At 46.8% G+C, this 15,430-nt stretch overlaps 1 protein-coding gene across 4 annotated transcripts in view; it reads right to left on the bottom strand.

The window, feature by feature from the left end:
- Window positions 1–2,420: 2,420 nt before the first annotated feature.
- Window positions 2,421–15,430, bottom strand: part of RALGAPB (Ral GTPase activating protein non-catalytic subunit beta) — a 64,782-nt gene continuing 51,772 nt past the window's right edge. For all 4 annotated transcript variants that reach the window (XM_048321646.1, XM_048321647.1, XM_048321648.1 and 1 more), the window contains 6 exons: window positions 12,811–12,933; window positions 11,976–12,112; window positions 11,094–11,202; window positions 8,646–8,724; window positions 8,078–8,226; window positions 2,421–6,459 (listed from right to left, as the gene is read on the bottom strand). In XM_048321646.1, coding sequence (XP_048177603.1) covers window positions 6,266–6,459; window positions 8,078–8,226; window positions 8,646–8,724; window positions 11,094–11,202; window positions 11,976–12,112; window positions 12,811–12,933 — 791 coding nt within the window. In that variant the 3' untranslated portion in view covers window positions 2,421–6,265. The remainder of the gene's footprint in view (window positions 6,460–8,077; window positions 8,227–8,645; window positions 8,725–11,093; window positions 11,203–11,975; window positions 12,113–12,810; window positions 12,934–15,430) is intronic.

The raw sequence follows: 15,430 nt of genomic DNA, 5'->3' as shown, positions 1-15,430 counted from the left end.
CCCATCACTGTCTGCTGGGGTGCCAGGCACAGCTGAGCCCCGTGTGTAGGGTGGGTGCTTTTGGTACAGCAGAAATATAATAAATATATTATTAATGTTAATTATCATTTATAAAAATAACAAAGAAGAAAATCTCATGGCTTTTGCAGGAAGGAGAAAACAAACCTCACCTGCACCTGGGTGAGCCTCCACCCAGCTCCCATGGCTGCTGCCGTGCCCTGGGTGCTGCCCACAGCTTCCAGAGGGCATACCCAGTGGGCATGAGGTGGATCCCCAAAGCAGCATGGAAAGCCAAAAATCAGGGCTGAGGCCCCTGGGACGCTCCTGGTTACCGTGGCAACCTGCTGCCTTCCTCCATGATGCTGTGATGTTGTCATGGAGATGACCTGACCCACACCCCGGGATGCCCAGAGCCCTGGGTACTCAGTCAATGCGGCCACTGGGCAGCCCAGTGTCACCAGGGACATCCCAGCAGCACCAACGGGGGCCAGGGACACTGGGGGCACTGACATGGCCCAGGGATGCTCTGGCAGCACCAGACAGCCCAGGGACACACCACCAGCACCTGCCTGGCCTGGACACACCCTGCCAGCATTCACCATTGCAGCAAGTGTGCTGGGGGATTCCACCTTCAGCCTCTCACCCCCCTCCTGGCAGACATTTGTTCACTGAGGCAGCCAAATATTTTCTCAGTTTAAAGCAGTAACTAAATTACATTTCACCCTGGAAAATAATCTGTTCTGCAATTTGGCTTCATTTGTGGTCAAAACCAGCCGTGCTGCAGCGAGAACAGGCATCTTGGGTGCCAGTGTGCCACGCTTCGGCCTCCTCAGGAAGTTTATAGGAATAGCTGATGAAAATAGAGGGCACTGGGGAGGAGTCATCTCCTCTACACCCCCATGGCAAACCTGCCAGCTCCTCTGCTTGACATGGGGTGCTGCCAGCTGCTGTGTGCCCACGGAGCAGCTCTAATTTCTGGCTGTGGCAGGGGGCACAGCTCTGGCTGCTTCCCACTGCTGCCATTCCTACCTCATCCCAGGATTTATTGCTCCTGTTCTTGCAGCAATCACCTGGTGGTGCCCCATCTCTCCACTCACATGGAATGGAGCACCTGTGGGGCATGGGGGACCTTTCACAGAAACCAAGGAGCTGCTCCCAGCTGGCCCTCCTGCCCTGAGGACCTGGAGGCCATGGAGCCACTGCAGTTGCCTTTGAGTTGCCGGGCTCATAGAGGAAGGTTGTGCCCCACTGTGCACCCACACAGGCCCCATCTGCCAAACACCACCTGTTCCAAGACTTGGCCGATGGAGACCCACTTCCAATCCAAGGCCTTAGGTGAGATTTCCAGACTCCCAAAAGAGCTGGGAGTATCAATCTCTCCCCAATAGGAAAGAAGAAAGCATCAGGCTCCAAACCAGCCACAGAACACCCTTCCTGCCCCTGGCCCTGCACTTTGGGACTGCAGAGGAAGATACTTAACTATTTATCACATGTTTGTGATTCTTCAGAGATCACTGTGGGACCTGCCTTAACCTTCCCTGAAGCACTGTGGTGAGGAGCTTGGGCAGGTGGCACCAGCTTAAGCTACTGAAGATGAAGCCAGCAGGAAAACAGATGTTCACATATCCCAGCTTGAGGTTTCTGGACCTGTCACTTCAGTGCTTTTGTTCCAGGCCTCAGGTGGGGCAGCTTGGGCAAAGCACCAGAGCTGCTGCAAAGGTGAAATCCCAGGGACAGTGCAGGGCCCCTGCCAGAGAAACAGCCCCTGCACGGCAGCAGCAAGCATGGACACAACACACATGGGTCCTGCAGCCCTGAGCCACACTGGGAACGCGTCCCCTCCCTAGGGAGCTCGGAGATGGTCCATGGGGATTGGGCTGGATAGCACTGACAAAGCCTCTCTCTAAGCCAGCCCAGTGCCCCAGGGCTCGCTGGGTGCATCACCCTCATGGGACACAGGGCCCTCCCCCACTGCTGCCCAGCTCCTCTCCAAATCCAAAGCTGAGGAGCCCTATCCTTTCTCCCCTCTCTGCCCAGACAGCAGAGCCCTCACCCTCACAGGACTCTGCACCTGAAGCATACAGCTTTTCCCTGTCCTGGGGGGGTGGCCGGAGCGGCTGCACCACAGGGGACCCACGCCTGAGACGGGAAGCAGCACATGGAATGACTGGAGAACAGCGGCACTGCAGGAGCACCAGGCTCCCTTCAAAAGCCATTCTTCCATGTTTTCACTCCTCACACTGTTGAGATGCAATGTGATTTCCTCACCTACAAGCCTCACTATTCCCAGAGCTACTGAGCTGCAGAGGGTGTGCAATTCTGCTACTACCTCTGTCTGCTGCTGTCCTGGGAAACATCTCCATTGGAGAATTTCAACCAAGGCTTTGGAAAATACTAAAAATTGACCAGTGCAAAGTTACTAGATAAGAATCTTTAAAATTTATTGGACTAATTGTGTTACATTCAATATTTGATGTGTTTCTCCTGGACAAAGAATTGGCATAAATACAAACAAGCCTTTGTGTGCCTTCCCTAAACAAATAAGAGATAAAGTACTAGAGACAAGGGAACATAGTTCACATCTTCATATTTACATTTTACCTTTACTTTACAACTTAGCGGCAGGAATATTTACAGAAAAATACAATAAGAACAAAAAGTTCATGTCTTGGCAACATACAGGAATTCATACAAATTGTCTATGATTGAAGCACATGATATCTGGCGTTCTCACTTCTAATTGCTCCTGCTAAATCCATGGGGAAAAGGGCTGTGTTTGCCTTCAAAGGTATCACTCAATTACACAATCACGAAAATGCATCAAATTTCTCTGTGAGACTGAAATTTAGTTCTCTCCTCTTCCTGGACATGCAGAACCTTGTGAAAAGAAACGCTGTGACCTACAGAGAACCCAGCACAGCCCAGGGGCAGCCAGGGCTGCTGCTCCCTACGGCCTCGCACACACTGCAGCCACAGATGCCCCAATTTCCACAGGCACTGTCCTCCCCCTTTCCTGCGTGCTCTAAGGTTCTAATGCCTTTCTAAAAGTACCTTTAAAAGAATGGCTTTTCTTTAAAAGTCTCTATTAAGGTACTAAAATGTAATTTCAACACTGTGTTTAACAATGTGACAGTGGTCACCTCCTGCCCTGTTAAAACAGAATTATGAACCCAAACTGAAAAGTGTGATGAAAAGAAAGAGTCCCAGTTTAATTACTGAAGAACACTTGCAGGTCAGTGGGGGGGTCAGCGCTCATCCCCTCTGATGGACAGGGATGCTGACCCAAGCCCCTCAAGCATCAAGTCAGAACATCTATGCAGCAGTCTGTGATATTTAAAAAATCTGAATTCTTCACTAACTCTTGCAATCACCATGAAAATAAACCTCATTTGCTCTGACCCTTCAGGGGAAAAGTTCTCAAGACAGTACCCTGCACTAGCTAAAGCCATTGGAGTTTGGTCAGACTTTGAGAGGAGATGGATATAATTCCTAGACAGGTGGGGTGTGTTTTGTTATGAAGTCTGAGACCTCCCCACGTCCCAGGGAAGGAGGGACAGTCCCTGCAGGCACCTTGCACTGGCACAGCCCTGCCCAGGATGCCCACTGCTGTGACCAGCACCCAAATCATGAGGGATGGCAGCACATTTCAGCATCACAACATCTTTATACTGAACTGTGACCTTCCTGAAGGCTCACCTTTCCAGAGAGCCAATTCCACCACCTACAGCCAGGTCACATCACCTGTAACCTGCTCACCAGCTGGTTCTACACCTCAACTGACACATGTTCCAAACATGCATCCCCTGGCACTGGGAGTGGCCACCATGTGCCCAAGTTCCCTTCTTTCCAGACTCCTGCCAAGCCATATGGCTCTCACAGCTGTTACTGCGCCCATGGCTGCCTTTGGGTGAACATGGAAATAGACCCAAGACAACCCTTCAGCCAAGCACAGGCCTTTGTAAAGAAAGCAAATCTTCTGGCAGTCCACTTGGCTATCCCTGCCAGAAAGCACTCGGGGTTTGCCCCAGTGCCCATCTCTGCACTCGTGGCTGCTCCCGCCTGCCTGACAGCAGCAGCCGCTGCAGCATCAGCCAGGGCCGTGGAACACTCAGCCGGGGGAGGTGGGGGTGCTGTTACACTATCAATGTGCAGACACAGGGTTTGCTCAGGATGTTTATTAGTTACACATGCATTGCTCATGCCTTTTCAACCAGTGGGCTCAAGTGTGTTTGGCCATTAATTAGATCCAATAGGTACATACACAGTGTGGGTAAATTTAGTGTCCGTGCATTAAACTGCTCCTGGCAAGAGTCTGGCAGAGGAATGAGGCTGTCCGAGTTGCCTGCACAGCTTCGCCAATGCACCCAAACTCTGCCCTGGAGCTCCTCCTGCCCTGTGCCACCTGGGCAGCACACAGGTGTGGGCCAGCCAGCACATATCCTGCTACAGGAGTTTTCTTTGGGTGGTTTCATTTTTTCACTTTTTGTTCATCTGGATCAAATTCCAGAGCTCCTGAATTGAGAGGTCAGTGCACTTGTTCCCTCCAACAAGCACTCCAACATCACCTTGGTTGACCACCCAAAAGTCCTTTCACATGTATTTTTAAGGGCCTGTGTTTCCATGAACTCTTTGTGAAAAACCACATGGAAAGCTATGAGCGAGGTCTGTCCTTGGCAGATAAGTTGTAATGAGACAATTAAGACTGCTTCAGGTCAGAGCAGAACTGTTGCAAAAAGTAGCTCTGAAATATCAAAATTCAATGCCTGACAGGTATTACTGCAATGCATAGCACAGCTTATTAAAACCACTTTGGAAATAATGTGAAGAGCTCCCCAAATTCCTGCTCACTCATCTTCTTCCATGACCCGGCGCTGGGAGGATCAGGATCCCTGCTGCCATCAGGCTGCACCTCCCCAGGAGTGGCAGCCACAGTTCACTGCTGCAACACCAGCTGGGATGCACCAGGAGCCAGAGGTGCTCCCAGGGCTGCCTGCACCCACCACTCCTCTGAGATCCCAAGATCACACCTGTAGCTGTAAACATCTTTTCCCAGCATAGCCTTTGAGTCCTGAACACATCAAAGCCACAGGCTGAAAAGGAAAACTCCTGACCTAGGTGGAAGGGAAGCGCTGCTGCCGAATGTGAGAAGGTAGAGGAGATTCAAAACAAAGTAAAGTTATAACTCCAAAGGGGCTTTCATAGAATTGAAATAAATGGGGAAAAGAATAATTTGTGAATTTTCTTTTCGAGTTCTTTAGTCTGTTTAACAGGAGCTTCTGAAAAGTGTTGTAGAAGCTGCAAAAACTGCTCATGCTATAAATAATAGGGAGGAGGCAGCCCCAAAATCTCAGATTTCAATCCAGTGGAAGGAAGGCAACTGATGTTTATGCTTTTTATGGAAATGGTGAGTAGGTGATACAGACACTTCAAAATAAATTAAGTAGTTGCATTAAAAAAAAATTTTGAAATAAAAATCAAGCTACTGAAATTAAATGTGACATTTTGCAACAGACCTGAAAGTCATAACCTCGCTTTTATATAACCAAAAGCTCTTATACAATAACAACTCCTTTTGGAAAGTCAGTTAATTTCAGGTGGTGGTGGTTGTCTTGTATGCAGATGGACTCACTTGGAGCCATGGAGGGAGTTGCCACATACAGCATCTGGGCTTTGGATTTCAGGGCCTGCTCTTCCCAAGCAATCTTCCTCCTCTTGCTTCTGGTACACAGAAGGGTTACAACCAGTGAAGGATCTTCTGCTGAGCACTGAAGGGGGACTGAAAATTTCTTCGAAGTTCTTGCAGGGAAAGTTAATGCTCTGGAACAGACTCCTCCTCCAAGGAGAGATCCTGCTCCCTTGCCCTTGGACACATGGGTACAGTGAGGTGTCAAACAGCAGGTTTCTTTGTATTCTTTTTTCCATCCTCATATGCAGAGATGGCTTTACTTTGATTGTTTTCCCCTCAGAGCAAGACACCTACAGTTCCTAATTAGTCTGGAAAGGATGACTGGGTGAAGAGATTATTTTGCTAGCATCCAGGAAGACTGGAATTCAGTAATCTTCTGAGGGTAGGTGAATCAAGTCAATATCCCAACTGCAATGTTTCAGATTCATTTCTCATTCCTCCCACATGGTATCTGCTGACTTGTGCTAGAACATGATTTCCTGAATTCCGGAGGGCTGAGGAAATTTGTTGTTGTTATTTAACTGTTTTCATTAGTGTAGCCACCAAGCTCTGATCTAATTGTCCTGGAAGGATAATGATCTAGGGGTTGCAGTTCTTGAGCCCAACCTCCTGGAAAAGTGAGGTATAAAACTCTGGCTCCAGCTGCCTGTTCCGATATTTATTGACAATATCTGCTATTTTCTGTTTTCGGCGGACGTGGGGGGGGTTATAGGAATCACTTTCCAGCCTCTTTCGCCGACAAATATTTATTACTGTCTGTCTCACTAAAAAACCTGAAAAAGAAACAACATTTGAACCAAGTTTAAATTCAGTCCTGCACCCCTTTGCTGGCTTCCCAGCCAAAGACAATTTTGGGTTCTGTCCCATCTAAACCCAGGGGAGATGTTCAGCACCACCAAGGCAAGAACTTTTGTCCATGAGCAGTTGCTAACAGACAGCCATGGTCCTCAGGCTTGTAAAGACTTTCACTGTAAAAAATGAAGAAATGGACTCAACTCAGTGGTACCCTAAACTGTCTGGAGGAGAAGGAGGAGTATTCTCTGCTTTGCCAGAGCCAAGCAGCTGCCTGGAACAGCACCCTCGGGAAAAGAGGGCAAACCCAGGGCAGCCAATACAAGATCACAGTACCACAGCCCCGGCTATGCCACACACATGGACCTCAGGTAGGCCGAGGTCACATCAGGCAATGCCAGGGGAGCCCTGAGAATGGGGAAAGTACCTGTCAGTACCTTTTTCCAGTAGGAATTGCAGAGCCTTCCTCTTGGAAAGGGGATGAGGAAAGACCTGATGGGTTGTGGCTGCAAACAAGTTTCTCTTCGCCTCACTGCCTTGCCACTTTTGTCACTCCTCTGTAACTCACACTGCTGGATGTGGATGGAGGAGGAGGTGGGGAATGGAAGTAGTAGCATTCAAAAGCTGGCAGTGAACTTTATCTTATTTTATTCTGAAAGGAAATTTCTATGCCTCTAGGGAAGCAAGTGTCCCTTACCCCCTTTGCTGTTTCACAAGCTCTTTCTTACAGACAGAAACATTTAGAGGACCTCAATGCACACAAACTACACCTGCTGAACTTAGAGACAAGACAAATTTCACTATATGAATAGTCCTGATGCAGCAGAAAAACAAGCCCAACTCTAGGAAAACATACCTGATTATTTTTCAGTAAAAGCCACCGTCATCAGTGGAATTCATAAATGTTATTTAAGGGCCCAGGTTTGGCTTACATTTGCCAATCACTGAATTAAGCATACAAACCCCAGAACCTGAAAGTCACCTCCAACAGCAGCTTTATGGTTATGTACAGGTATCCTAATGGTCCCTACTTAATTTTACTCTGTCTTGTGTACTGCCCTCAATGGGTGGGATGGCCAGTTACTGAAACTAAATAGCACCAATACCAGGACAGGTCCATGAATCCATCCAGGAACAGAGGAAAAGGCAGAGGGCACACAGGGAACCTGTTAACACACACCTGCACGGTAATTTTTATTGAACACATAAGAAAATCCTCAGTTGCTGTGGTTTTAATGCCTGTCTGGCTCCTAAACCAGAAGGAACACACAGCATGACAGCACAACAACAAATTCTGTAGCACCCTCTGGTGCACCTTGGTTCTCTGTGCTAAACACCACGGTCACATTTTGGATCTCTCCTATTTAAACAGGCCCCATTCCTAGTTCCAACCCTCTCTCCTGCCATCCTGGCAGCCAAGTGTTGCTCCTTCTGCTGTTCCTGCTCCCACTGCTGCTGCAAAAAGCATGGCTTTCATTTGTTCAGCATTGCCTAACACTTTTTCCAAAGAAATATCTGCAAAGTACATGGTCTGGAATCTATTATTGTTTAAAAAAAATAAAATAAAAACATGAACATTCCTAAAACCCTTTAGCTTACCAAGAGCTCTCCTACTGACTATCATTCCATCCACCAGCGGGATAACCATGTTGAATTTCCCAGTTGCTCCTTGTAGTTTTATCCTGAATAAGCCAGTGTTTAAAGGATGGATGAAGATCACAGGAACTTCTTTCTCAGGAATGGTAGATCTTAAGGGAAAAACACAACTATTGAGTAAGTTTTAAAGCACTGTTTCAATTAATCTACAGATGAAAAATGACCACTGTAAGTGTTAAAGTTTTAAAATGCCTCATGGCTAAGGCAGCAGGATGCCAGGGCATGCTCTGGGCCCTCAGAAGGGCTCTGTCAGTTGTGCTGTGCCTATGGTCTCTGTCCCCACAGGACTGGAGAGCCCTGCAGCCAGGGCACAGCACCTATGCAGCATTAACCACCTCACAAGGGAGCCAATCAGGAGGGTGGCTCATCACAGACTCAGATGAAACTGCACATTTTCTGTTCTTTAATTTATGTTTTATCTGAAGTGGTATGAAAAGCTCTTTCACTGTTTCAACTACAAAACAGTCCACTGAGAAATCAATAAAAATAATGAAAATGAGAGCAGTCTTACCTTAGGGAAGTGCTACTATTGGCTGTGGTTTCCACACCAGTGCTAGTCTCAGATACCAGATCAGGGAGGGGGAAGTTTTCTGTAAGAACAGGATACACCAAATAAAGTTTATCTAATATAGTTTTGGATTTTTTTTTTCTTGAGTACAAGGAACAATTATTTATCATCAGTCAAAACCACACAGTCCTCAAGCATTTATACCACTAGTGTTCTTGCACAGGTAGTGTCTTTGGCTTGCAGTTTAAGCATTCATGGAGAGTACACACACCTCAACCATCTGCACTCAACAGATGAGGTGCCAGACCCTCCATTCTCTCAATCCAAAGGTCAAAATCTCTAGAGGAACTGTGAAAGCAGGAAGCAGATGAACTACTTCAACCACAGAAAGAGCTTTCAAATTATTATTCACTGCATCTTCATCACCCACAAGTAATCAGCCTCCAGAACACTGCCAGGAGCATTGAACAGTGCCAACCACTCACACCTACAGCTCCCTTGAGCCCTGCTCCCATGGTATCCTTCCTCAAATCCAAGCTCTGTGGATCCCCACCATAACCTACAACCCTGCTGCCATGCACTTGGTAACAGACACTGGATAATGAAGGCAAAGGAGAAAACAGTAAGAACTTGACTCCCTGAAGGGGATTTGGCACTTCCCAGCACCTTGTTCAGGGGCTGAGAGATGTTGAGAGTCACTCACAGAAGTACAGTTCAGGCAGCAGGACAGTGCTTCCAGCAGAAGGAGTCAGGCCCAAACACAGATGCTGCCATCAGAGCTGGGATGCTAAGAGTACACAACAGCTGGAGCAAGCAGAGGGAGAGCATGGCGAGCCATGGACACACTCTGAGATGGAGCAAGAGGGAGGGCAGGCAGCTGGCACCAGGGTGATAACCTTGACTACAAAGTGACAGCTTTTCACTGTCCAGACTCAAAGATGTACCGGAAGCGTAAGGCAAAAGCCAAGAACATAAGGAGCATATGGCAGAGCCTCTGGGCTAGGAGTCACTTCCAGGAGCTGCCCTCCCTGCCATCCAACTGCCAGGCTTACTGAGGCTCACAAACTCATTTCTTCAGCTTCAGGCCCAGAACTCTGGGAGATTCCTATGGCTGCTGAAAGAAACAGCCAAGCAGAAACATGCCTGTGTAGCACAGCTGTTGCCCCTGAAGTAAGGTGGCTTTAGCTGCCACCCAAGAAGGAAGTGGGTCAGGGACACCAGTTTGGAACACACTCTGGGCCAGCATCTGGACAAGGAACTGATGCTGCAGAACTTGCTGTCTGCCTCCTGATCTCAGTAAGGCTCTGAGGGACATGCTGTGGACAAGGTGGTCTTCCTGAGAATTTATATCTACCCTTAACAGGAAGCTTCCTCTTGATTGCTGCTCCCATTCCCTTGGTTGCTTTACTCTGGAAGAAATTAAGGCCTTAATTAAGGTCCACCCTTACTGCCAGACTGGGAACCAGAATTACAAATCAAAGACAGAATAAAACACAAGTTCCTGGCCAGTCTTGCAGACACTGCTAGGCTAGGCCAGCGCAGAGAGACTCTCATAGCACTGAGGCCAGGCCATGGCTTGGAACTAGCACACAAGAAGCTTCTGGGGACAAAGAATTCCTCAAAGCTGTCCACTGTGGCCATGCCATGGATGTAACAGGATAAGCAAAGCTGTGTCTCTCCCAGGCCAGCCTGTACCCTGAGGCAGAGACGAAATGCCAAATTAGGAAACATGAAGTTGCATGAGGAGCAGGACCTCACCTGAGCAACACAGCAGGAAAGGGAGCATGGAGCAGGCACCCTGAGTGCAGAACAAACCAGCCCTCCCCTGAAGAGAGAACACGGAGTTCTAAAGGTACCATCACACCAAGGAGGATGATGATCCCTCCAGCACAGAAGCAGCAGGTGTCAGAAGCCATTTTTTTAAAGGAAGAAAACCAGATCCACTCTGAGGAGACAACAGCCAAGGGGAACTCAAAAGCAGGGGAACACACCCACCTTGGGTGAGGAGCTTAAGTTCATGACAGCATTTTACAGGTACTGCCAGAGCTAAAGGAAACTTCAGACCTCCATATGCCACTGATTCATGTACACCCCACGGATCACAACTCAAATATTGAAGATTCAGAATCTTAAAAATGTTGTTAGACATTAGTAAGGACTTATTTTGATTGTGAGGGTGATGAGGCCCTAGCACAGGTTGCCAGAGAAGCTGTGGCTGCCCCATCCCTGTAACTGTTCAGGCTGGATGGGGCTTGGAGCAACCTGGTCTAGTGGAAGATGTCCCTGCCCATGGCAGGGGATTGGGACTAGATGAGCTTTAAGGTGCCTTCCAATTCAAACCAGTCTGTGGTTCCATGATCTAGCATTTAAAAAAAAAAAAAAAAGAACAGAGTTTTTCCTCTGGTTCCTGCCCTGTTGTTACTTTAGTGAACAGTAAGAAGTTGTACATACCTATATCATCATAACGTTCCACCCAGACCACGTACACTTTGGTTTCAGGTCCCATTGGTGGAATGGTGCGGCCCTGAGGCATCCTCTTGGATCTAGAAGTAGGACTGAGCTGTTTTGAACATAAGGGAAGAGTAGCATTTGCAAACATCATGAGTCCAATAATGCAGCCAGCAAGTATTTCGCAGCTGCTCCTCAGTCATTCCTATCTCAGCCAGGTACAACCCCTGCCAGCTATTGAGCAGGGGCAGCTGTGCTGGAAGTACTCACTGCAATCTGGGTCACCATCCCACTTATTCAATACAAACTCATATATTCAACCTTGAATCAGTTAAAAGGTTTTTTTTTTATGTCCTTGAAGGCCTTAAATGAATAACTAAATATACATTTGGAAGTGAATTCTAAACAAGTAATCAGCAGTAATAAATCTTTTGCTTACAGATGTAACAGTTCATGGTTTTCTGTTTTGTTAGTGTACAAAAGCAACTTCTGGTACTTCAGACACAACTGACACACTGTTTTAAATTGGATTGGTAGGAAAGGTGTTCATGTCTACCCATCCTCAATTTCCAAGCATGGATTTGAGGCTGAATTACTCTGTAAATACTCCATATACTTTTTTCTGCATGCATTTTAAGATTTCAGGATGCACAACACTTAGCATGTCTAAATTTTATACTTAAGTAATGTAATCTTGCTGTCTCCTACTGTAGGTGCAAATTCTGGCAGGACTAAAGCTGATATCAAAGATTAATAGCAAGGAACAAGTAGCTCTACATGCCAGGAAACCAAATCATATACTATCAAAAATCCTGCAGCATTGCCAGCGTGCTTCTTGAAAGAAAAAACAAAAAGCACCATTTTTCAATGGAAGTTTTGCCTTACCCGCTGGGAGGGATTAAGATTGTCTGTATGATTGGAGAAGAGTTCAAGTGTCAAAGGCTGCTGCTTCAATAGTCCTGGCAGCAGATCCATGTTGGAGTCACTTTCTTGGTCAGAGACACTGCTTTCCAGTGAATCAGCTGTAAGCCAGAAGAAAAAAAGATGGGTTTTGTCTATTCTTCTGCCAAAGAATAAGCTGTCATCATATATTTTGATACTAAAAAAATGTTGTAAAGCTTTTAGAACTAAACGGGCATAGGTGTATGGTCAAGTCAATATAGTCCTCATAAGCAGGAAAATGAGTTAGGAGACAACTGGCAGCTGTCCAGAAACAGACTGCCAATAAAGCACTCCCCATGGACTTACAGGCATCCCAGCAGTTTCCTGTAGAATACAGTCTCCTCCCTCCTATGGCTACACCATATTTTATTCCAGGCAACTTGCAGTATGCCAAAGAAGCCATGAAGGCTGTTGCTTCCCTACTTAGCAGGTGCAAACACTCCTCCATGTGCTGCAGGAGCACATCATTGACAGGAAAGGGACAATAAATAGACATCACCAGTTGATGGTGAACCTCATGTCCAACCTAAAGCAACAACAAAACTGCTGTGCACACCTGGACATCTACTGAGGCTCAGACTGAGAAAGGCACAGAACAGATGCCACGTCAGGAAGGAGTCTAGGGATTAGAATGCTCTAACTTAAACATCCACAGCTTTCTGACAAGGATCTTGCTAACACACTACTTAGTTTATTTAGGTTTTGCTTCTGCAAGAGTTCTCAAACAACAAAAAAGTTGGTTTCATTTTTGTAAAGAGCAGGTACAGAGAGATCTTACTCAGGGATTCCACCGGTGAAGGGACAACAAAGGCGATTTCTGTCAGGGCATCTGCATAATATAGCACCTTCTTCTGTCCATTGAAGATACTTGCCCCAACATCTTCTGAGATAATTAGATCATCTGAAATGGACAGAAAAGGAAAGTTTAGCCAGAAGGAAGCTCTACTTCTTTACACACTGCATCAGAAATGACCTTCAAATACAAGGTGCAATCAATGAGAAGAAATTATGCAAATCTCATTCTAAAATGGAAGGAGTGAGATCTCACGGCTAACAACCCTTCTCAAAAAAACCATTTTTGCTATCTTGAAGGAAAAGGCATTTTGGGTTGGGAGTGACTTCATTCTGAACACATTTCCAGTGTACTGGATTCTTTATTTCCTAGTACTCTAGTAAGCACATCTGCCACAAGAATACATCTACTATCTATTTTTGAGCATTCTGTCTAGCAAGATCATCCAGTTAGTCATTCCATTTCCAAAGAATTCTAACATTTAACACTTTAGTCTGATACTATTCTAGAATTCAAGCCAGTTTCTACAGACTCTCTTTGGTCTTTTCTCTGTCAAGCAGAGTTAGAAAAAGATCTGTCTCCAATCAATGCAAGAAAGCTTCTCATTCTCAGTCCCCGCTGATTCCCTCACCACAACTGCCCAATACAGGCCTTCAGAGTAGAGAAAGAACATCCCGCCCCACATTACCTCCAGAAAAACTAGCAAGGACTTTAAAATTAATTTCTCTGCTCCAGTTTACAGAAGGGTTCCTGAGATAGCTGCCTCAGCAAAGCCACTGGAGCAGTGACATTCAGCATACTGACAGAGAAGTGGCCAGAGGCATGTTGAAGACTCCAAGCCATGCTTCAGCATCAGGGAAAGGTTCCCACATCTCCAGTGGCTCCCAAGGAGCAGCACCACAACTTGAACCCCAGCTTTTTAGGAATTTCTTTGATTTTGGGGGTGGTGTAGGGAAACTTTCCCCTGAAATTATTTTAACCACAACTCGAACCCCAGCTTTTTAGGAATTTCTTTGATTTTGAGGGTGGTGTAGGGAAACTTTCCCCTGAAATTATTTTAACCACAACTCACTGGAAGCTATTCTAGACTCATAGAATCATTTAGGTTGGAGATCATTGAGTCCAACTGTTAAGTCAGCACTGCCAACTAACCCATGTCCCCAAGTCCCACATCTGCACAGCTTTTAAATCCCTCCAGGGATGGTGACTCCATCACTGCCCTGGGAAGCCTGTGCCAGTGCCTGACCACCCCTTCCATAAAGAAATTTTCCCTAATATCCAACTTAAACCTGCACTGAGGCTGTTTCCTCTCATCCTGTCACTCATTACCTGGGAAAAGATATTGACCCAGACCTGGCTACAACTCTTTTCAGGGAGTCAAAGAGAGCGAGAAGGTCTCCCCTGAGCTTCCTCCAGGCTGAGCCCTCCCAGCTCCCTCAGCTGCTCCTCACTGGACTTGGGCTCCAGCCCATTCACCAGCAGAACCAGACTAAAAGTAACCTGCCCTTCCTCCTTTCCATTTTTGAACACTTTTTCTGTTTCCTTCTTCCCTGAGCTGGTTGAATTAATTCAGCTATTTAGTGGTCTGTGTTCTCATTCAAATGGCTGAAAAAATTCAAGTTGAAAAGTCCACACCAAGCCAGGTCCCTGGCTAATTCAGGGACCATTCTGCAGTTGTTCTGACGAACCCACTGCAAAGGGAGGTCAGAGGGCTCTGCCTCTGAGAAAGAACAGCCTGACCCTGTCCTTAAAGCAAAATTAAATCCAGACCTGGCCATTTTGTAATCCATCCTGACTTGCTCAGAGAAAGCAACACCTCTGTTCTCTAACCTCTCCCCAACACTTCCAGCCTTCTGTGGTTTGTACTTTTATTCCGTAACTGAAGGGAGAAGCCTCCAGCTGGCTGCAGATACAGGTGAAGGGCCCCCCTAAGACACAGTGAATGGACAGCAGAGCAAGTGCTGCTTAAGCACCTGCAGCTGTAATGGTGCCACACCTGATGCCAACATTGGCTCAAGGATGATTAACAAGCTGCACCAGCCTTACCACTACCTTTGGGAGGCCCACCAGAGGCTGTGGCTCTGGAGATCACCCAGAACAGGTTTGGCCCTTGGAGCAGTGACACTGAAACCAGCCCAGACACTACCAATTCCCAGGGAATCTGATCAAGCTGTCCAAGGGAGAAGCTAACCCAACCCCCAGCTTCCTGTCCTGGGATAGCAGCTCACACTCCTGAGGATCATTCTGGGTGACAGAATGGGGAGAGGGTGGTGTATGACAAGCTCAGGGGAGGAGTTGCTCTAGTGGAAAAAAGCAGACTCAGCGATGCAAGACAGAGAGCCATATGTGGGTTCCAACACCTCCCGGACCTACAAAGAGCAGCTTGACTCAGTATCTCTTTTTAATCTACTTACAGAACACTAAAAAAATCACACAGTATTTCAAGCCTATTTGCCAATACACAGAATAATCTGCAACCGATTTCACCTGAACACTGGTTTGGGATAATATATTAAAGACTCATCAAATCTTAAGAAATATAATCCAGTGGTATTTTTTTTGCTGAGGCTACTTCCTCCCAACAACATACACACATTAGTTTTGC

Source organism: Corvus hawaiiensis, chromosome 17 (genome assembly GCF_020740725.1).
Source record: "Corvus hawaiiensis isolate bCorHaw1 chromosome 17, bCorHaw1.pri.cur, whole genome shotgun sequence".
NCBI classification, from domain to species: Eukaryota; Metazoa; Chordata; class Aves; order Passeriformes; family Corvidae; genus Corvus; species Corvus hawaiiensis.
The sequence above is the reverse complement of the archived record's forward strand: the minus strand, read 5'-3'. Positions and strand labels throughout refer to the sequence as shown.